At 49.7% G+C, this 20000-nt stretch overlaps 10 protein-coding genes across 10 annotated transcripts; 6 read left to right on the forward strand and 4 right to left on the reverse strand.

Moving 5' to 3' along the window:
* Positions 1-146: 146 nt before the first annotated feature.
* On the forward strand, positions 147-2778 carry BO88DRAFT_352251 (putative anaphase-promoting complex subunit Apc5; the record flags this gene model as incomplete). Its single annotated transcript, XM_025703582.1, has 7 exons — positions 147-864; positions 916-1009; positions 1065-1476; positions 1532-1655; positions 1709-1815; positions 1864-2000; positions 2049-2778. The coding sequence occupies 7 exons, from the start codon at positions 147-149 to the stop codon at positions 2776-2778; spliced, it is 2322 nt and encodes a 773-aa protein (XP_025557634.1).
* Positions 2779-2922: 144 nt separating this feature from the next.
* Positions 2923-3958, reverse strand: BO88DRAFT_190973 (cytochrome c oxidase subunit VIa). Its single transcript, XM_025701817.1, has 5 exons — positions 3690-3958; positions 3585-3609; positions 3364-3523; positions 3285-3292; positions 2923-3202 (listed from the first exon to the last, which is right to left on the reverse strand). Exons 1-5 carry the CDS (start codon positions 3874-3876, stop codon positions 3157-3159), a joined length of 426 nt encoding a protein of 141 aa, XP_025557635.1. The 5' UTR covers positions 3877-3958; the 3' UTR covers positions 2923-3156.
* Positions 3959-4225: 267 nt separating this feature from the next.
* Positions 4226-6594, forward strand: BO88DRAFT_447342 (DNA-(apurinic or apyrimidinic site) lyase APN2). Its single transcript, XM_025710360.1, has 6 exons — positions 4226-4459; positions 4510-4522; positions 4578-4623; positions 4673-4805; positions 4856-5565; positions 5619-6594. The coding sequence occupies exons 1-6, from the start codon at positions 4432-4434 to the stop codon at positions 6567-6569; spliced, it is 1881 nt and encodes a 626-aa protein (XP_025557636.1). The 5' UTR covers positions 4226-4431; the 3' UTR covers positions 6570-6594.
* A 1068-nt stretch (positions 6595-7662) lies between these two features.
* On the reverse strand, positions 7663-8770 carry BO88DRAFT_458526 (HMG-box domain-containing protein; the record flags this gene model as incomplete). Its single annotated transcript, XM_025711047.1, has 3 exons — positions 7663-8210; positions 8261-8538; positions 8592-8770. 3 exons carry the CDS (start codon positions 8768-8770, stop codon positions 7663-7665), a joined length of 1005 nt encoding a protein of 334 aa, XP_025557637.1.
* A 484-nt stretch (positions 8771-9254) lies between these two features.
* On the forward strand, positions 9255-9749 carry MAT1-2-4 (putative mating locus protein; the record flags this gene model as incomplete). Its single annotated transcript, XM_025709210.1, has 1 exon — positions 9255-9749. The coding sequence occupies one exon, from the start codon at positions 9255-9257 to the stop codon at positions 9747-9749; it is 495 nt and encodes a 164-aa protein (XP_025557638.1).
* A 1025-nt stretch (positions 9750-10774) lies between these two features.
* Positions 10775-11795, reverse strand: BO88DRAFT_447343 (uncharacterized protein; the record flags this gene model as incomplete). Its single annotated transcript, XM_025710361.1, has 6 exons — positions 11467-11795; positions 11372-11433; positions 11178-11230; positions 11063-11155; positions 10908-10911; positions 10775-10872 (listed from the first exon to the last, which is right to left on the reverse strand). The coding sequence occupies exons 1-6, from the start codon at positions 11517-11519 to the stop codon at positions 10775-10777; spliced, it is 363 nt and encodes a 120-aa protein (XP_025557639.1). The 5' UTR covers positions 11520-11795.
* An 838-nt stretch (positions 11796-12633) lies between these two features.
* On the forward strand, positions 12634-14067 carry BO88DRAFT_475374 (WD40 repeat domain-containing protein; the record flags this gene model as incomplete). Its single annotated transcript, XM_025711873.1, has 1 exon — positions 12634-14067. One exon carries the CDS (start codon positions 12634-12636, stop codon positions 14011-14013), a length of 1380 nt encoding a protein of 459 aa, XP_025557640.1. The 3' UTR covers positions 14014-14067.
* A 250-nt stretch (positions 14068-14317) lies between these two features.
* On the reverse strand, positions 14318-15832 carry BO88DRAFT_491814 (aldehyde dehydrogenase family protein; the record flags this gene model as incomplete). Its single annotated transcript, XM_025712879.1, has 1 exon — positions 14318-15832. The coding sequence occupies exon 1, from the start codon at positions 15815-15817 to the stop codon at positions 14318-14320; it is 1500 nt and encodes a 499-aa protein (XP_025557641.1). The 5' UTR covers positions 15818-15832.
* Positions 15833-16164: 332 nt separating this feature from the next.
* Positions 16165-17843, forward strand: BO88DRAFT_398248 (CAIB/BAIF family enzyme; the record flags this gene model as incomplete). The annotated part of the gene is made up of 2 exons (XM_025705312.1): positions 16165-16175; positions 16256-17843. Exon 2 carries the CDS (start codon positions 16380-16382, stop codon positions 17841-17843), a length of 1464 nt encoding a protein of 487 aa, XP_025557642.1. The 5' UTR covers positions 16165-16175; positions 16256-16379.
* A 351-nt stretch (positions 17844-18194) lies between these two features.
* BO88DRAFT_398249 (FAD-dependent oxidoreductase) lies at positions 18195-19953 on the forward strand (the record flags this gene model as incomplete). The annotated part of the gene is made up of 5 exons (XM_025705313.1): positions 18195-18410; positions 18494-18681; positions 18739-18902; positions 18953-19241; positions 19305-19953. Exons 1-5 carry the CDS (start codon positions 18303-18305, stop codon positions 19951-19953), a joined length of 1398 nt encoding a protein of 465 aa, XP_025557643.1. The 5' UTR covers positions 18195-18302.
* Between the last annotated feature and the right edge of the window lie 47 nt (positions 19954-20000).

The raw sequence follows: 20000 nt of genomic DNA on the forward strand, positions 1-20000 counted from the left end.
CGTGTTGTACACCCCCAGCACAATCCAATACCACCTGGGTTCCACCTGGCTGCTTGACTTTGCGAACTGCAGGGCCGCGTGGTGGCTGCAACTATCATAGCCTCCTCCTGGTGGGGCCAGGCTATGTATAACGACCTCTAACCACCATGAGTCGCTATCTCACCCCTTCCAAGGTTGCCCTCCTTTGTCTCATCTCCATCTATACTGAAGGTGTTGTTCCCAACTCCTCCGCCATTCATGTCCTCTCGTTTCTGGTAACTTGTCTCAGCCCCTTGGAAAGAGAACAATCCATTTCCCCATCGGGAGATCAGACAACGCAATGCTCCGTCTCCATCACTGACCTGAAGGAAAAACTAACGGGCCACCCGTCCTCCGTCCCTGGCCGTACAATCTGGGACCTTTTCCTGAAAAAGATCTGGTCCCTCGATTGCTGCGATGCGTTGGAAGTCTTCTTCGCCGATATCTCGGCTATTCTAGCCAAGACTCGAGAAGAACAAATCCGTGATCGAGATGCGGGCCTTGCACCGGAGACCGGCTGTATGCGCCTGTCTCGGTGCTCTCCCTTGGGTGTGTTTGTCAGACGTTCCCAGCTAGAATTCACCAGACTGCAATTCCATGACTCCGTCAAGCTCTGGAGGGGGTTTGTCAAGTATCGACTGCCAACGTACCATGTATGGGCGCGGAAGAATCCATCTCTCGAGCAGGCACCTGTGGATATCAATCTGCTAAACCTTGGATTGGATACAACGGATTCCCTTGCGCAGGTCGCCTACGGCAGTATCGAGGATGACTCGGAGGATGAGCAGTACGTCAGCACAAAGGATGTCGAGCGGCTCCTAGAATTCCAAATAAGCGAGCTACAGAGTAATGAGCCCCCTCTACATGCCCGCATATTGAATACTGACTCTTGTTCAGGTCTGGGGGGAAGAGTGCCGGATGGCATGAAAGCACAATTAGAACGCATCATCACGTCCGGTGTGACTGTTCCTAATCTGGTGCACTATCTGAGGTATGCCGTTGGCTAATTGATCTGCGACACCTCGGGATGCTGGCTGACTCTCTAGGTTCCTTGATGCCTGGAGGGCAGGAGATTATCCGTCATCATTTGACAACCTGCACCGTTACTTCGACTGCACTATGCACAGTCGCGATCGAAGCTCCTATCAGTACGCGTTGCTGAATCTTGCTATCTTGCAGGCGGATTTCGGATGCTATGGCGAGGCCGTCTCTGCCATGCAGGAGGCTGTTTCCATTGCTCGAGAATCCCACGATATGAACTGCTTAAATTTTTGTATGAGTTGGTTGTATCACTTCGGTAAGGCTTTTCCAGAGCACATGAGAGATGTTCAAAACACAGGAATGTTGGGCAACGAGAAAGAAGGCCTTGCATTTCTCAAGGCCAAGGCAAAAGAGACAGAGATGTGGAGTCTTCTGAGTACAACACTATTGAGCGAAGCGAAGCTGGAGATGCGTAATGTAAGTCTCCCAACGTCGACGAACATCATGTATCATCAAACATAACATCTTCCAGGGAGAAAGTCTGGCCTCGTCTATCGAGAACATAATTCGAGCCTCGCACCTCAACGTTACAAAGAACCTGGCGAACTCGGTAGGCCCGCAGCTTCTGCTACAGGCTGCACTTTATTCTAGAATTGGTACGCATCCGTATCATGTCATTGTATAAACTCTTCTAAGACCCTTATTGCAGGCATCACACATCTAGCATGGCTGAGCGGCGAGACCTTTCGCGAATGCTACGCAAACAAAGCACCGTTTGAAGACCATCTCAAGAGCACGTTTCGTAGCTGTCAACTAGTATGTCAAACGTCCTTTTCAGCGAACAACATCACTGACCCTCCAAAGCTAGCACAGCAGGGCCGCTACACAGAGGTATCAGCCCGAATGAACCAGATCTCCCCAGACAAGCTTCGATCGCTCAAAACATACCAATATTGGACATTCTTCTCTGGTATCCTCCAGCTGCAACGGCAGATATACCGGTAGGTTCCTGGCACTCAATTGCATGACAATCGACTCATAGCATCTAGCGACAACCGAGTTGCAGCCGAACACCTCCTCGCTCAACTGCAAGCCATCCAACTCCCTGACAACGACATCACCCTTCTTCTTTCCATCCTCACTATCGACCTCCGTATTCGACAAGGCCACTACAGCGGCGCGCTCGAACTGGTTGAAAAAGCCGCGCAGGCTATCCAGCAAGACAACTTTGACATTTTCACGCAAGTCAAGCTCCTCTGTCTCAAGGCTTCCATCCTCCAGAAGACAGGCCATCCACAACGCGGCTTCTCCCTTGCCATGAGAGCCGCCAGTATCGCGCACCGCTCGCGTCTCCTCCCCAGCCTCTGGGAATCCATATGCGTGCTGGCAGGCGTCCTTCTGAGCATGCGCGAGTTTGATGCCGTGTCTGAGCTGATTGAAAGCATCATGCCGCAAATTCTCGAAACGGGTGACTGTAGCTTGGCTGCACAGGCCTACTCGCTTCTTGTGGACGCGAATATGGGGATCGCGGGGTCTCTCTGGAGTGAGGGACAGACGAACTCGGTTCAGCGGAAGGAACATGTCACTCGCGCTTTGGGGTACCTCGACTGTGCATATGAGCAATATGAGGAGATTGAAGATATCAGGGGCCAATGTGAAATGGTGGCCAAGAAAGCCACTGTTATGCATTTAACGGGCGATCCGGTCCTCGCAAATGACTATGCGGCGAAGTACCTGGACTTGAAGAGACAAGCAAGGATAGACTTTGGGGAGGCTTGACTTTGAATCACGCACTGATGTCAATTGTATGTTTAAATTATTGCAAAATGACAGGGGAAACAACAAATCTACCAACAAAGTCTTTGGCGTCGGCCTCTGCGCCAGTTTACTCCTGTGATACGGGTAGAAGAAATACCCAAGAAAGCCAATACGACCGTTACTGGTCATTAGAAACAACGAGGCAGCACAACAAAAGAAAAATGGCTTAGCAGTATTGTATGGTGCGCTATCTCAAATCCACCGACGAGAGCCTTGGCCTCGTTATTCTCACTTCCGCATATTTTGTCAGTAAATATACATGTCTTTTGATTTGCCCTCCCGTCAACAGTCAGAATCAATCAAAAAAGACGCTGTACTCCCAAAATCGACAGCGGGCACTTAGGTAGCCTTGTCCTTGTTGTGGTAGTTGACGTCGGAGTTCCAGCTGTGAGTTTGTTAGAAGGCATGGTTATAAATGACTATCGAGTTGTACGCGACGCTGGACGGTTCAGGCGTAAGGAACTTACAAGATGGTCTGGAAAAAAAAGATAACATCGTCAGCAACCAAATTAAGATCGATAAAAATATACAAGTTCTGGTACGCACCTTGTCACCGTCTCCCCAGGGGAAGTTCTTCACACGGATGTTCTGGTAGGGGTACTCAGTACGCTCCTCAAGCGGGGGCATGTGCGCCCAGTGCTCCCAGTGCTCGTTCCAGAGGTTGTAAGAGTTGATTCCTCCGGCAATCAGGATAGGAATGACGGCGCTGCGAAGAAGGTAAATGTTATTAGAAGTTCAATTGAGGTAGTAATAGCTAGTCCACATACTAGATGGAGAGCTTGCGCCACAGGTCTGAAGTAGGAAGACCGGCCATTGAGTTAGCACAAACACACCCTTGAAAAACCACGACATCAATTGATCTGGATACGCACCACTGGTAGCAGCAGCATGGTGCTTAACGGCCTCTCTCTCGCGGTTGAATGCGTTGTCGGCGGCCCAAGAGGGAAGCTTGGAGTCGGAGCTGTTGAGACGGCGCTGGACGGTGGAGCGGACCGGAGCAGCACGCAGCTGCTGGGCAGCGCGCTGAGACAGACGAAGGGCGTTACGCTGAGGGAACATGGCTGGAGGTGGGATGGAGTGGAGGAGTGACGTTGGAGAGATGGGACGACGTCTTTGACGGTGGGATTATCCCGGACGTCGGCCCTTCCGGCTTAACGAAACAAAAGCCGTTTAGCGTCCCCGTGATTCGCTGGCTCCCCATTAGGCTTATGTCAGCAATTGGCTCAGATCGCGTGATGTCACGGTCACGGGGATGGAGTGGCTAGTCCTGGTCACGTGCCACATGCACCGCTCGTAAACCTTTGTCCCGTGACTATACATGCCTCAGGCAGTCTATGTCTCCCTGGACGTAGACTGCCTCAGGCATATTTTGTTGCGGCCTTCGGTTCGGCGTTGCCTCGTCGCCTCCCTTCTTTTCCCGGTTGCATTGGCGAGGTAAATCACTGCTTTGTATCTACTACTACATCTTGGTTGATTTGAATCATCGGTGTCGGTGTCGACTATCAAGTTGGTAGCTTTACATGAGTGGTGGGCTTTTATCTATCAATATTCGTTGAATGGGATACTCTGGTACCTCCTGGGCGGACATGTGTGATTGGCATCCATAGTGCCGGAATGGGGTTTCGAATTACAACATGGAACGGTATGATTTCCGGGCCCTAACCCTGCCATAAGGATGCTAACAGTGCTCAGTCAACGGGATTCGGTATGTGATGCTGTCTGGTGCATGCTGGAATAGCATTGCTGATCTACTAATGCAGAAATCCGTTTTCTTACGAGCCATGGAGAGGCAAGCGGACGTTCGAGGTCTGCTTTCCATCATTCCTTCTACAAACAGAAGACTGACTCTAGAAAGGCCATGTTTGACATCCTCGAGGCCGATATTGTCGTCTTCCAGGAAACAAAAATCCAGCGTAAAGACTTGCGCGATGATATGGTCCTAGTGCCTGGTTGGGATTGTTATTTTAGTCTGCCTAGAGTCAAGAAAGGTATGTGCGATATGTCTGTGAATAAATGCTTGTCTGACCAAACACCATAGGTTATTCTGGTGTCGTAATCTACACACGCAATTCTACATGTGCCCCTATTCGCGCTGAGGAAGGTCTTTCGGGGATGTTATGCCCCCCGAACTCGTCGGTGCCCTTTCGGGAACTTCCTGAGAATCAGCAGATTGGTGGCTATCCCACCATCGAGCAATTGTCGCAGTTTGATGTTGATGTAGCCACGCTAGACTCCGAGGGACGTTGCGTCATTCTCGAGTTTCCCGCCTTTGTCCTGCTGGGCATCTATTCACCGGCCAATAGGGATGAGAGCCGCGACTCATTCCGCCGCAATTTTATCGATCTGATGGACGCGCGGATCCGTAACTTAGTAGCTATGGGAAAGAGGGTGTTTGTAACGGGCGACTTGAATATCTCGCGAGGAGAGATCGATGCAGCTCATGCCGGGGAGGCTATCCGAAAAGGGACATTGACAGAAGACGAGTTCGTATCCACTCATGCACGACGTGTGTTCAATCAGTTGCTATCCGACGGGAAGGTGATCGGGGAACGGGAAGAAGGAAGAGAACAGCCTGTTCTGCATGACATCTGTCGCTCTTTTCATCCGGACCGCAAGGGAATGTACACCTGCTGGGAGCAGCGAATCAATGCTCGCCCGGGAAATTATGGCTCAAGAATTGACTATGTCTTGTGTAGCTTGGATATGCAAGACTGGTTCTGCGATTCGAACATACAAGAAGGACTTATGGTAGTCTAGTCTTCCCTGACCCAGAAGAGAGCTTGCTAATCATGACCGTGCAGGGCTCTGACCATTGTCCTGTATATGCGACGTTCAAAGAAACCGTACATCTTGGGGGGACGCAACTTAACATCCGGGATATCATGAACCCTCCTGGAATGTTCGAAAATGGTGAGCGTCGACAAGAGTATACGGCGAAGTGTTTACTACCGACTTCGGGCCGCTTGATACCGGAATTTGACAAACGAAGGAGCATCAAGGACATGTTCACGCGCAGACCCAACAACGCCCCCCAGAGCTCCCCAACTAGTACCCCTACGCTTTCGCGTGCGGGTTCGGATCATGGAGAATCGAAAGCTGTTATCGAAAAGCTCCCAACGGAAGCAGTCGCCAACCACGCCATTCCCAAGAATGATCCCCAGCCAAAGGGAATTGTCCGTAAACGGTCCGAGAAGGGCGACTCCCCTGTTAAACGTTCCAAATCAGTAGCTGGCTTAGCACCCACTCCGGCGGTTGCTGGACAGAGAACGCTCAAGGGATTCTTCAAGCCGAAGAGTTCCCCAGCCACACAGAGCCGTGATGAACCAACGACCGACCATGAAATATGTGCCATGCCACAACTTGCATCCCCATCCAAGATGATTTCTTCGGCAGAGTCACAAGCAATAGACAAGGAGCAAGCTGCGGCGACCGTAACCACAGACTCCACAAAGGAAACCAATCCACCGGTGTCATCGACATCAGACACCCCGACAGATGATGACACATTCGTCGACCCAATTGCGAGCAAGGAAGATTGGTCGAAGCTATTTACCAAAAAGCGCGCACCCCTATGCGAAAGTCACCAGGAGCCATGCATTAGTTTGACAACCAAAAAGCCTGGCGTCAACTGTGGGCGATCCTTTTGGATTTGTCCTCGGCCTCTTGGACCCAGTGGCAACAAGGAGAAAGGTACACAATGGCGCTGTCCGACATTTATTTGGGCAAGTGATAGGAATTCTTCAATGTCGTAGGTAGCCACAGCAACAAATGAAACACAATCACAGATTATGTTTTGTATTTCCATCGTAAGGTAGTCATTGCTGTCTGTAATAACAACGTTCACCACCAACACAACCCGCGTTTGATGTAACAGACGCCGGGCAAGTTACCTAGTAAGAACTCCAGCTTACAACCCACACTCTTTTTGTTCCTCAGCTAAAATCATACTCGCATTGCACCCATAGCTACTTAATGAGTAATGACAATAAGTCTCGGCTGAGTATCTTGTGCCTCTAAGCAACAAGCCTCGCCAACTCATAGGACCCCTTCGTCTACCCACAACTGCAGTAAGAGACATTCTTAGATGGATTCCTCTCTGCTTGCCTGCTTCGTATCAATATGGGAACTGAATGCCTCTCTCCTTTCAGTCTGGCCAGTGAATGATCCTGCTCGAAACATTTCTGGTCCCCTCGAGAGACAGGCCCAGATCAAGTCTCCATAATACCGTTTATTTGTGGGTTCAGACATTTCTCAATGAAGTAACACTCAACCAGCCCCCTGTTTTGAGGTGTCTCCAGCCTGGTAACTTACTAGCCTTTTCATAGATACTACAGATCTTGCCCAATTTCCAATACTACTAGAATATTGCCACAATACGGGCCTTAGTTGGTGAGTTACAGAAATGCAGGGAGTGGGTGCTTAATTGTTGGCCCTAATGCTCATGTTCGCTCTCTATTGTAAGTTGACAGTGTGTGCTAGTGCTACGCATACTATCAAAGATGCATATATTATTCGGCTTTTTGGATAAACCTGTACTATCCGATAGACTTGTCTAAATATATTGTCATTGTGAAACATACATGCTCCTTAAATAAATATAGATATGGTTTCATCGCCGCCTGCTTTTATTTTATCCGAGAGGATGAAATAACCGAAAACAAGGTAGCTAGTAGAGTTTGGTGACATGATTCTAGGCCAGGTACATAGGGGTATAGTGTGGACGCGACAATTTCATATAAAGGACCTGTCGTGTCCTCTAATTTTCGTGCTGGCCGTTGAAGACCGTATAATAGATATAGAAAATGGGAGAAACAAAGGCGGAAAGTGAAAATATGCTTTCCCCTTTCAATAAAGATCGGAAATGAATTCGGAGAAGTTGACAGTTTCGCCAAGATGTCGGTCTGTTAAGTTGACATGGGTCGATGGAGAGGCGTACACTCCTGTTCCTTTTCCGATGTCTGTATGAACCTGCCCGATCAACGAACCCAATGTCTCCGTATCTAACTGGAAGTGATCGGCCGATAAAAGTGGTAGTTCGCTTGGCATTATGTCGCTGCATATCAATTCGCTGGGGTAAATTTCTGGCATATTGTATTCTGTAAAGATATTCATCGTCCCTTCAATTCCCATATCGTTTATCGGCCCATATGTGTCGATTGACGGACTTGTTGATATGGTGCTGGCCGTCGTGAGATCTGGAGACTTGTTCTCTACAGTCTGTTTGGAATTTCGGCGAGATGATGTTCGACGTTTCTTTTCCGATGGTTTACGTGGTGTGTATTGGTAGTCGGGATGAGCTTCTGCATGCTTCCGCTTCAACTCATCGGCCAGGGCTCTGAACTCGACCCTGATATCTTCGGATTCTGCCTTCCACTGTTTCCCTAGAATAACAGCTGGGGAAATTAGTCGATTATCCAACGTATGCACAGTAGTGGAAACTCACAAATCTCGTTATTTGAAAGATTCGGGTGAGCCTCTTTGAGCTTAGGATGATGATGTTGGCGGTACAGGATAAATGCATTTGGCGGACGAGGAACCTTAGCAGCCTTAACAGTAACAGAAGGCCGCTCATGCTTCTTCATATGTGCTGTGATTGATTCGCATGACACCTCATGGGATGCTACAGATATTGCTGTGCCTGAATACGCTGGAGTACGCATGACACGAACAGCGTTAATTGACTCATCGGCGAAAGCCACAACTGAAGCACCTATGAGAGCACTAATACCATATATGAGCACATAATTGATCAATTGTGGCTATAGCTGTCTTACCCAAGGCGAGTCTTGATCTTGTTAACATTGGTCTGGCCGATCATGTCGATGACATTTATTGGAAGTAGAACTTCGTTATTCGTGGACCCAAGATGGCGCAAGGCATCCTGCCAAAGTAGCTCTGTAAGCTTGTCGCTGGACTCAGTAGTTGGCTTCAGTGCTTGAGGTACAGAAGTCATCTTGGCATTTGATATAAAGGCAAGGAAAGACTCAAGGTATGAACAGATTAATCATGATCTTGAGCAGCGGTTATAGAGTCATGGGAGCAACTATGGGAAGGCATCAGAGATTTCAAGCATAGAAGTAATTCAGAGACAGTCTTCAATTATAAGATTCTCTCTGTATTAAAAGGTGCCCACATGTGTTAGACTTGACAGATGGAGCTGTGTCTAGGCGGTGGCGCCAGCGGGTACCATTCTTTGTTGACGTGAATTTAATAACGAAGCTATACGAGTTCTGTGTTTGGCTTCGAAGGCGCTTGTTGATTGTTTGTTTGCGCTAATACATACACACCACCAGTCAAACTTTCTATGTTAGTCTTCTTTCTTGACATCCATTCTACATTCCTGTCCTATCACTTTCTAGTACCGTTCATCTTCCTCCTCCTTGAACCTCTGAACACATTCGGTTCCAGAATCTAACAGTTCCTCTTTGTTCTTCACGATGAAGGTCAAGATTCATGCCCTACTGCACTATCTTGATGGTATAGCTGGCAATACTCTCCTTGCTGCTGAACTTCGCGAGAGAGCAGCATTTATCTCAGCTTCTTTCCTTGTCCACCAGAGTGTTGCTAGACTCATGGCGCATGTTACCGCATTGGCGAACGGTGAAGAATTGAATCTCCATTTCCATCAGGTATATGGCCCAAGCAAATCTGTTGATGTACCTGTCCGTCGTCACTGGAAACCTCTGAAGGCCATCATGGCCGACTATTGTGTTAATGCATCCGTTGCCGACATCGAAGGTCACCCCATCCAGCTTATAAGCATCCTTGACCCAACAATTGAAAAGTTGCTCCAAGGGGAAGACCTGTTTCAGTTCCACTATGCCCTTGTCCGTGCTGAGCAGATGGCAAACGAAGATCTCGCTCGGTTGGCAAAAGACTATGGTTACCATTATATCTTCAGAATTGGTCTTATGCAATATTACATGACGTGAGTTGAATGTTGATGTACACAAAGCGTCTTGAAATAAATGCTAATGATGCAGCAAAACTGTTGTCGAAAAAATCAATTTCTTCAAATCAGATTCTCGTGGCTACTCTTGTCCAATTGTTGTCCAGACTTGCTTGTACAATGCAATGGAGAAGCGTGTCAATTTGAGTGCCGCTGAAAAACAGCTCGTTTTGCATTCCGTTGATTGCCAGCCATGTGATGCACACAGATTCTGCAAGTATTAATCGTTTGCTGCTATAGACTATGCTAACAAATTAGGGGCGTGGTTGGAGTGCAACCGTGTTGCGTACAACGCGATGAACGCCTGTATTTCCCTACTGAATAAAATTGAGGGTAGTAAGTATCCGACCCTTTGTCCTGAATAATGCTAAATAAAATTGTATCAAGGGGCAGTCCTCTGATACCTGGTCATTGGTTCCCGGCATTCTTCGATACACAGTATGACACACGCCAAATCAACCACGGAATCATCCTGGAGTATCCGGGCCAAATAAGGACCTCGACGCCACTACAGCGAACAACTCAGTGGTCCGAAGATATATCTGACGTCACATCAAGCGACTGTCGGGGCTTAGCGACGCTCTGGTGAATTATCAGCTTGTCGTCTTATCACCGCATCCCAGACCGAAGTCCCGAAGAGATAGCTATCTGGACTGTGGCCTCAATCCACTCACTTCATGCATCTTAGAGTCGAAATTCTCATCACGGTATTATGTTACCGCGATTTTACAAAGATTACCTGTTTATATTTCTATACCCAGACCGTGTCACTGGGAAATATGGTTGAAAGGGAAAAACTCTATAAACTGGACGGTACATAAATGTTCATGTTAGGAGATAGATACACCAATACAAAATAAACTTCCACACAGCCACACGATGCAGCTAATAGGGCCTCCGCAACATAGTAGACGAGGATGCATCCAAGACAGGGGCGCCTGGACCAGGTCGATGTCCTGAACTTTGTATTCCATCCTCCACGAATGGCACGGAGGTACGGTGCAACTTTTAGCTGTTCAGCGTGATGATATCCGACCCTCCGAACTCCTCCGTGTCCGCCCATGAGTCCGACACATTTATCTCGGTAACTGAAGATGCAGATATAGCTATGAAGCCACAGGTTGAACATATGACTTTCCACCTCGCTGCACGGTTGCGAGCGACAACAAAGAAACAAGGCGGACGAGCCACGGGCGAGAAGGCACGACGCGGCGCCACCGGGACGGAAATGGACATGACCCCTCAGTTCGTCTGCCTTCATCGCCAACCAGCCGACTTTCTGCACGCGCGACTGACTTCCTCACGGACAAAGAGGCCAAGTCCCGCCATTGTGACCGACGGATGCGGACCGGAGCAGCAGTGGGGAAGTCCGTGTCCACTGTTCCAGGTCTAGAGGCGCCGGAAATCCCACTCCTTCAAGTCTAGCGATCAGCGACCAGGTGAGAATCTGTGGATCCACGAGTGCTGTTATGCTTCCACCATAGGCTGGGGACCCCAGGGGCTTGCTGCTGAGCTTCCCGGATGGCCATTAGTTGCCAAGTGCTGTTGCTTTCCATACCTCTGGGCCCGTGAACTGAACTTAGTCCTGCAGCATCAAAGATCCACTCTTCTGCAGTACTTTTGTTTTGAGCCTAAACCGCGGTTTCCCAAAGTCTTCGTTCAACCTCCTTGTCGGCCACCACTACAGCGGCGCCAATGACTGTCTCAGGTTTTCCATCGCCATCGACCAGTCAATATGACCTGTCTCCTCCATTTGGACTATGAATCGGTCTAGATTTCTATGCCAACGTGCGGAAATCTGGAATTAACAGTGCTGCCGTATTACCGTCCGGTATGCTTCAGCCAGTATGCAGAACACCTGTCAAACCTATCTGTGAAAGCCCCAGACTTGAAAGTTTTCGACCATCATTCCTACACTACCTTGATGGATGTATTACATTCGAAGTGGTATCAACATGTTTGACTTCTCGTGAGTGACCGTGATAGTCTTGACGTCTACACTCCGTTGTTCGAGCACACGATGGTCACTGGATAGCTAGGTAAGCCAAACCCCCTCCGCCGCATTGTATAGCATGACCTTCCCTAGTACTTGGGTCATGCTGCTGAATGATCTTAGTATTGTGTAATACTGGGGTTTGACCCCGATTGGCTTGAACCCCGACGGCTGTGGATTCCCTCCTATACTATACATCTGTATACAACCCTGAGATTCAGGCACAAGCTATTGGCTCTTGATCTAGACACGGGTTCCTTTGCGATCGCTGTTGCAAATGACCTCAAATATCATTCGCACTTGAAAGTACGATTTTATCATTGTATTGAATGTATTGGAATGATTTATTTAACTTACGCAATTTGTCACGAGTTTTGAGTAGATAGTATAGTTGATCTTATCTTATAGACCCAGAGGGCTCTAGTAGGACCGTAGAATAGAATTATTCTTACCAACAGCTTTCAAAACATCTACTCTACTGATTATACTATTCAAGTATCTAACAACTCGGAAGAACACATAAAAATGAGTAAGAATGATCTTTGCTTTCCATTTCTGCATCACATCTTACGATACGGTTGTCATATAGAGTGCAACGGGAGTCTCAGACCGGGGCGAACGAGGCAGTTGGAGCCAAATGCCTCTATGGTATCCGCAGTGAATGATGATCTGGATGTTTTGGTGCTGCCTCTGCTCCACCGAAAATCTCGTCTATGTGGCCTCTGTTTATAACACACTTCACTGACGCGCCATTCTGTTTACTCTTCATCTGTGAAATCATACTTCAACCTCTTAGTGATCACCTTGAAAAAAATCCAAAACTGGTACTCCATCTGCTTGAATTGCCTTGAAAGGATCATCGCAAGTCAACAAAATGCCTCAGTCTCGGAAAAAGAGAAAGGTTTCAGCGCAGGACGTCCCTCACAAAGACCCAGAAGAAAGTACTCCTGAGACTCGTCAAGGAAGACTAGAGCCATCTGCACCAGCTCACCGTATGGGCCAAGAGGGTTCCAAAGTGAAGGGTTCGAAATCGATAACTGCTCTAGCTTTGAGCTCAGATCACAACTTAATTGCCATCGCACTTGAGAAACGCATCAACACCTATACGCAAGTGGGCCGCGATTTCGAGCTGGTTGATGAATCAGGAGAAGAGCCATCGAATATCTTACAACTTTCCTTGGCACCAAATGCGACAAGGGCAGGAGGATACATTCTGGCTTCGATATCAGACCACGTCAAGCTTTGGTATCTCAACAACCAAGGGACATTTCTAGATCCCTCTGGTGGTCGGAAAGTCGACATTTCCCAGCTGTCGACCGAAGCAGCTAGCGGAATAACTGCGAAGCTTATGGGCGCCCATTGGTGCAAGCATAATGAAACAGCAATCTTGTCAATCCAACAGGGATTCAAAGACACATTGACTAAAGCTCTGGATATCCATACAAGCGAGCGTCAGACCAAACTGGAAGGAAATACTGCAATCTTCAGTCCGGATGGGAGATTCCTGATATGCTTCACTCAGGCTGAATTTGGTGAGACCACGAAAAGAAATCCTTCAAGGATTATAGTCTGGGATAACGTAACCAAACAGCCTCGATACGATCCACTAGGTCACTCGGACGGTATTCTGTGGGCAGGAATAAGCCCAGACTCGAAACTCATAGGAGCCATTGAGGTGAACAACACAGTCCGGATTTGGCTCGCTGATAGTGGTATCTGCAAGAATTCTTTTGCGTTCCCTCGCAATGCTGAGGCAATGAATGGTGAATTCTCCCCGGATTCCAAATATATTGCCCTTAATTTCGGTGTTATTTGTTGCCCATCAGAGATACGAATCTTTGATATCACTACAGGATCCAGGACATCCCGGTGGAAGTGTCCGGAATACAATATTGAATCTATTGCGTGGAGCCCCAATGGCAACCTACTGGCTACTGCGGGCTACTTCGGTGATGTCAGTATTTGGGATGTTACAAACGGGCTGGAAAGAATGAAGTGGGTGGAAGATCGACCTAGGGTGGAAGATGATCCGGATTCCTACTTGGCTTCTGACATACGGTTCTGCGATGGTGGAAAGAAGCTCGTCTCTGAATGGAGTGGTGTGACAACTATAGTCTGGGATTGGAGAATCCGTGTTATGAATATTTATAGCGGGTTTGCGGAGCGTTTTAGGGGACCGGTGGACTGCTCTGGATATCTTGGGTTCTTTGTTCATAGTGGTTCGACTTTGGGGTACATAAGGATTCGAGTTTGAGGCAGTGGAAGCTGGATTATGGGTATGGTTGTGTGGTGTAGTTAACTACTGTTGGGTGGCACTATTCTCTGTACTGATTTTCCTGGGAACAGAGTAGGGAGGTAACGGGGCTTGGGGTAGGAGATGGCACAGGGTTCACTATTGCTTTGCACAGCCTACCGTGTTGTTTGAGTCTGCACATAACATGCATTAACGGGTGTATCAATTTCTAGAACTACCAAAGCCATAAGAATCATTAGGGACAGAAAGTATTCCAATATCCGCTTTTGGTCTAACAAACCAATCTAGGTTCCACGCACCCATACTATCCATAGCGAGCATTCACAGGCTCATCATCGAACCAAACCGGAGGCACCCCATAATTGATAATCGTGCTCTTAACCTTTGTATAGCTTTCATACGCCTCCAACCCATTCTCCTTCCCCATTCCACTCTGTTTGAATCCACCCCACGGCGACGACGGATCATTCAAATGATGTCCATTGATCCACACAATCCCTGCCTCAATCTTGTCCGCCACTCGATGTGCCTGGTAGAAATCAGTCGTCCAGATTGAAGCCCCCAGCGCCAACGAAGACGCATTGGCAATGCGAATGACATCCTCCTCCGAATGGCACCTGATCAGCGCAATGACCGGTCCAAACACCTCGTTGCATTCCAGATCCGTCAGTGGCCGCGTCTCAATGACCGTCGGCTCGAAGTAGTACCCTTTTCCAGTTGAAGGATTGGTAGTCGCATGTCCACCACAGAGGACCTTTCCACCCTCCTGCACAGCTCTCTTCACAAACGCAGCGCATCTTTCCACCGCTGCCTTGGATATAACCGTTCCAATCTGCGTCGTGTCATCAAGTGGGTTACCAAGCCGTAACTTCTTAACCCGTTCCTTTAGCAACGCCGTGAACTCGTCATAGATATCCGTGTGAACAAGCAGCCTACTCCCCGTAACGCATGTCTGTCCACTAGCAATGAAGCTCGCAAACAGCGTCGCCTTAACCGCATCCTCAATACCCACGCCGGGGAACAAGCACACAGGTGCCTTTCCGCCTAGTTCAGCCGTTATGGGGATGAGATTCGTCGATGCAGATGGTGCAATAGCCTTGTATGTTGCTAGTCCACCAGTCAAGTCTATCTTCGCCAGCAAGGGGCTCTCACATAGATACTTCCCTGTCTCGTACCCGTATCCGCTGATAATCTGCAACACGCCATCAGGTAGCCCTGCGTCTTTGAACAATACACCCAGCCTCAGCACAGACAGAGGTGCTAGCTCCGATGCTTTCACGATGACGACATTCCCGCCTGCCAGTGCAGCCCCGATCTTCTTCATGGCGATGAGAAGCGGGTGGTTGTATGGTGTGATCAGCGCTACAACACCGAGCGGTAGCCGTGTCAGGGTGTTCACGACTGGTCCCTTGAAGGGGGTTACTCGGCCTTCGTGCACGCGTACTACCGAAGCAAAGTACTCTAGCCATTCAGGGATACGATCTAGCTGGGCGCGCATCTCGCGGATGGGACGGCCGGTTTGGCGAGTTTCCAGTTGGATGAATTCTGGGAGACGGGAGCGGAGGAGACGAGCTGCGGCCGAGAGGACGGTGAAGCGTGTGGATGGATCGGCGCGGGACCAGGAGCCATTGTTGAAGGTTTTCAGGGATTCGGTGATGATTAGGTTGACGGTCTCTTTGGGGGTTGAGTCGATGGTTGCAATAGGGAGCTCGGTGGCTGGGTTGATGACGGTGATACGTGATGCGGTTGCGGTCGTATTGGTGCCATTGACCCAGTTGGAGACGTGAGGGATTCTGGCTGTCATTTTGGAGAGTTAAATATATGGAGTAGTGTAGGGTAAAGTGGATGTGTTAAGGTTGGATGGATGATATGATGCTATATAGTATCAGGGCTACCCCGCACGCGTGCCTGATAAGCCGGACTTATCGCCGCATCTTTTCCATATCTTTTTCTTCCTCTTCCTCTTCCTCCTCAGTAATGCCACTATCACGATAGCATTGATCTAGAGATATCAGTGGGGCAGCAATCCTTTATCTGGGGTGGCCCTTGAGATAATCTTTTGGATAGGATCACATTGTTGCTTTGCTTTCCGTTCGAGCGAATACTTCCCTGACCTTCAATCGGGGTTCCTTTCCACTTCAGCGAAATAAATTAACACTTGGGTATGAAGGGGACTCCCAGTAGAAGAATCTCTCAATCCTTCCCAAGAGCTAGGCAAGAGCTGACATATATCTTGATCCAGACGGCTTCAAGGTTGCCGAGTGACTCACTCTTCCATCCGTGTCTCCACCCGATCATTATCTACTCAAGTTCAGCAGCATATAGACCCATCATTGCAACCTACTTGGCATCATACATTATCTACCATGTCTTTCAAAGACAGGTCTACATTTACATCTCGCGATACCATCACGTATCTATGGCAGGGTCTCCATCTTCCCCAAGACACCCTTGACTCTCTCTGTATCAGCGAACCTCCCAATCCCGGCTTTCCCTCCTCCTTCAAAATCGGCCATATCGCCCAAGCCTCAATTGCACTCTCTGCTCTCCTAGCATCGCAGATACATAGCCTCAGGAATAACATCACTCCTCCCAAAGTCACTGTCCCCTATGATCATGCCTGCATCGAGTTCAACTCCGCACGCCTGTACACTCTGAACGGCCAGCCTCCCTCTTCAGATTGGGGGCTCATTGGCGGTCTTTATCGATCATCTGACGGCTACGTCCGCGTTCATGATTCGTTCCCCAACCATCGCGAGGGAACAAAATCCCTTCTTGGCTGCTCTCCAACTGCAACCAGAGACGATGTTGCTTCCAAGATCTCGGCATGGCGCTCCGTGGACCTCGAAACCACTGCCGTTGATGCCAAGCTGGCTATTACTGCTCTCCGCAGTTACGAACAATGGGATGTGTTGCCGCAAGCCAAAGCCATCGCAGACTTTCCCATCCTGCTTCGCAAAATCGGCGACGCCCCGCCTGGTCTGCCCGCCCGGATCGGCCCACATGCCGATAAATGTCTGCGGGGGCTCCGTGTTCTTGAACTCTCGCGGGTTATTGCGGCCCCGTTATGTGGGAAGACACTGGCCGCACACGGGGCCGATGTGCTTTGGGTGACGAGTCCTCATCTACCAGACCTGCCAGGACTCGATCGGGAATTTGGTCGTGGAAAGAGAACCGTCCAATTCGATCTGCAAGACGAGCAAGACACAGAAGAGTTCTTCGCTTTGCTCGACGATACAGATGTCTTCATCCAGGGATATAGACCAGGCAGTCTAGCTGCCCGTGGACTCTCGCCAGAGTCGATCATGAACAGACGTCCCAATCGTGGTATTATCTACGCCAACATGTCTGCCTACGGCCCCGATGGCCCCTGGTCAGCGCGTCGAGGCTTCGACTCCTTGGTTCAAACCTGCTCCGGCATGAACGTTTCGGAGGCTGAGCACTTCGGTGCTGGGGAAGCCGCACGTCCACTTCCCTGTCAGGCGCTCGATCATGCCGGGGGCTTCTTCCTCGCGTCCGGGATCATGGCCGCGCTGTACAAGCAAGCAACGGAAGGGGGATCCTGGCAGGTGGATGTCTCGCTAGCAGGGGTGATGAAATACCTGCGCTCGTTAGGCCAATACGAAGGGAAGACGGGGTTTCAAGAATCACCAGATTATGCTCGCCCCCAAAATGTTCCGACCGAGTATTTCGAGACCCGGAGCACGGGGTTTGGGGAAATGACCGCCATTCGTCACGCTGCGAACATTGAAGGGGTTGAGATCGGCTGCGAAGTTATGCCCAAACCACTCGGCTCTGACGAAAAGCGGTGGCTGGAGCCATTGCAATAATGGAATGCATTCTAGGATATTATCTACCCCGCATCACCGAGAATGCAGAAAGTGACGACACAAAGAAAAAGCACTGGTTCCGTGGCGTGTGCATCCAAACAAAGTAATCATGCTACCCAATAGTACTCCACCACGACAGCCCAGTTCCCAAGGCTGAGGCCCAGGCCAGCTGCACGGCTGACAGAAATGGGTCAAGTTTGCTTTTGCTCCCTGCAGAAGCGGCCACTGCCCTGTGATCCGGTCACGCCCGAGGCCGAATAGACGCTCCGTAGGAAAAAGCAATGGATGGATACACAACCATTGGCGAAGGTTAAATAGCACAATGGCTCCCAGGGCTATTCGAGCGGTTCTGTGCAACTGACGCCGGTTTTCCCATCTAATATATCTAGCACCTCATCCGCCGTTCACTGTAGTATCCGCCTGGGAATTAGAAAAGCTAAGAGCGCGGATTAAGACACCATGAAAGCCATCATCATAGGAGGGGATGTTTCGGCCCTCGTGTGCGCAATCACTTGTCGTCGCGACAATCTGGACGTGATCGTGCTCGAGTCTGGTCAAGATACTGAGGTACCACGAACCTCCCATCTCCAAATGCGCCCGACCACCAATCATCAAAGATAGACTTGCTTACCCGGATATCCTTACTTTAGACTCCTCCGGGCATCCAGATCCCGCCTAACGGAACACATCTCCTCCACCGATTGGGTTTGCTCGATGCAGTTCTCGAGAAGGGGGATATCCTCCAGACGATTGATTTCCGACGATATGCCGATGGCGGAATGATTAGATCAATGCCATGCGGGGAGGAGACGTGTCGAGTATATGGAGGGCCATGGATGTAAGCTATCCTCATGATCATTTGCTCGGCAATTAGAGATGTACTGACTGTATGGAGATCAATCCATCGAGCAGATCTGCTCCAGATTCTCCGAGACAGGGCACGGAAATTGGGTACTGAGATCCGACCTGCCGCAGTGCGAGAAGTAAACAGTGAAACTGCAGAAGTAATCCTGGAAGACGGGGAGAGACTACAAGGAGATGTTGTGATCAAAGCAGATGGTAACCATTCCATCCATTCTACACAAACCCCTTCTAACCCACGATACCAGACAACACAATCAACGAATCCCCCTCACCAAGCACAACACACGACACAGAATTCATCTACCAAACGACCATCTCACGAAAACACCTCGAAGCCCTCAACAACCCTAGAATCGACGAACTCTGGCAAGGCCGCCACAGCACCACCGTCTGGCTCGGGCCCAACCAACACGCCGCCTTCTATCCCATCCGACATGGCCAAACATTCATCTTGAACATATACCATACCAGCATTGACAGCAACCCCAGCTCCACCCCAACCGCCCAGGAAATATGCACAGGCTGGGAGAGCCGGTTAGTCAACCCTCCTTTACCCTCTAGAACATACCTCAACTAATAACAACAAACCGAATACAGCCTCCAAACCATCCTCACCCTCACACCCACCCTCACACCCACCACCCTCTCCTATCAAAACCATAACCACCAAAACCCAACCCCTCCCCAATCCCTCCTAACCCACCTCCCTACTCCAACAACCCAAATCCCACCCTACCTCTTCCAAACCACACCCACAGCCATCGTAGAAGCCCTCACCCTCGGCACCCTCCTCAGCCTCTACAACCAACACACCCACCTCCACTTCCACCCCCAACTCAAACCCCCATCCCCATCCCCATCCCACTCGCACCTCCCTTCCCTCCTAACCCTACACACAACTCTCCGCGCCCCCATCACCACCTCCAAGACACAAGCTGCACTCTCCACCCTCCGCACATTCCAACTCGAGAACGGACTTGCCCAGCAAGCGCGGGACTGGGTGCTTAGCGGGGCGGGGATAACGAGAGATACGGATGGGTGGTGGAAGGTAGTGTCGGCGCGTCAGGAGGAGGTGTTGGGTAGTGGGATTGGGTTGGTGGATGAGACGGGGAGGGCGTTTTGGGAGTGGATGAGGGAGAGGGGGGGTGGGTTGGGGGATAGGGAACGGGAGGGGTCATCGTCGTCGTCTGGAAGGTCGAGTTGTGGGATTGGGGGGTCGAGGAGGAGGTGGTATGCTTGGTGTTGAGAGTGGTTCTTAGGAGGTATTGGTTGATTATGTGGGTGTTGGGGATT

Source organism: Aspergillus vadensis (assembly GCF_003184925.1).
Source record: "Aspergillus vadensis CBS 113365 unplaced genomic scaffold BO88scaffold_35, whole genome shotgun sequence".
NCBI lineage: Eukaryota > Fungi > Ascomycota > Eurotiomycetes > Eurotiales > Aspergillaceae > Aspergillus > Aspergillus vadensis.

Excerpts from the sequence above, each read along its gene's own strand:
- BO88DRAFT_190973 (XM_025701817.1), bottom strand. The coding sequence starts at position 3,876 with ATGTTCCCTCAGCGTAACGCCCTTCGTCTGTCTCAGCGCGCTGCCCAG. Across the intron at positions 3,610-3,689 it reads CCATGCTGCTGCTACCAGTG|ACCTGTGGCGCAAGCTCTCC; the intron begins GTGCGTATCCAG and ends TTCCTACTTCAG. Across the intron at positions 3,524-3,584 it reads TGGCGCAAGCTCTCCATCTA|CGCCGTCATTCCTATCCTGA; the intron begins GTATGTGGACTA and ends CCTTCTTCGCAG.
- BO88DRAFT_447342 (XM_025710360.1), top strand. The coding sequence starts at position 4,432 with ATGGGGTTTCGAATTACAACATGGAACG. Across the intron at positions 4,624-4,672 it reads GAGGCAAGCGGACGTTCGAG|GCCATGTTTGACATCCTCGA; the intron begins GTCTGCTTTCCA and ends GACTCTAGAAAG. Across the intron at positions 4,806-4,855 it reads TCTGCCTAGAGTCAAGAAAG|GTTATTCTGGTGTCGTAATC; the intron begins GTATGTGCGATA and ends CAAACACCATAG.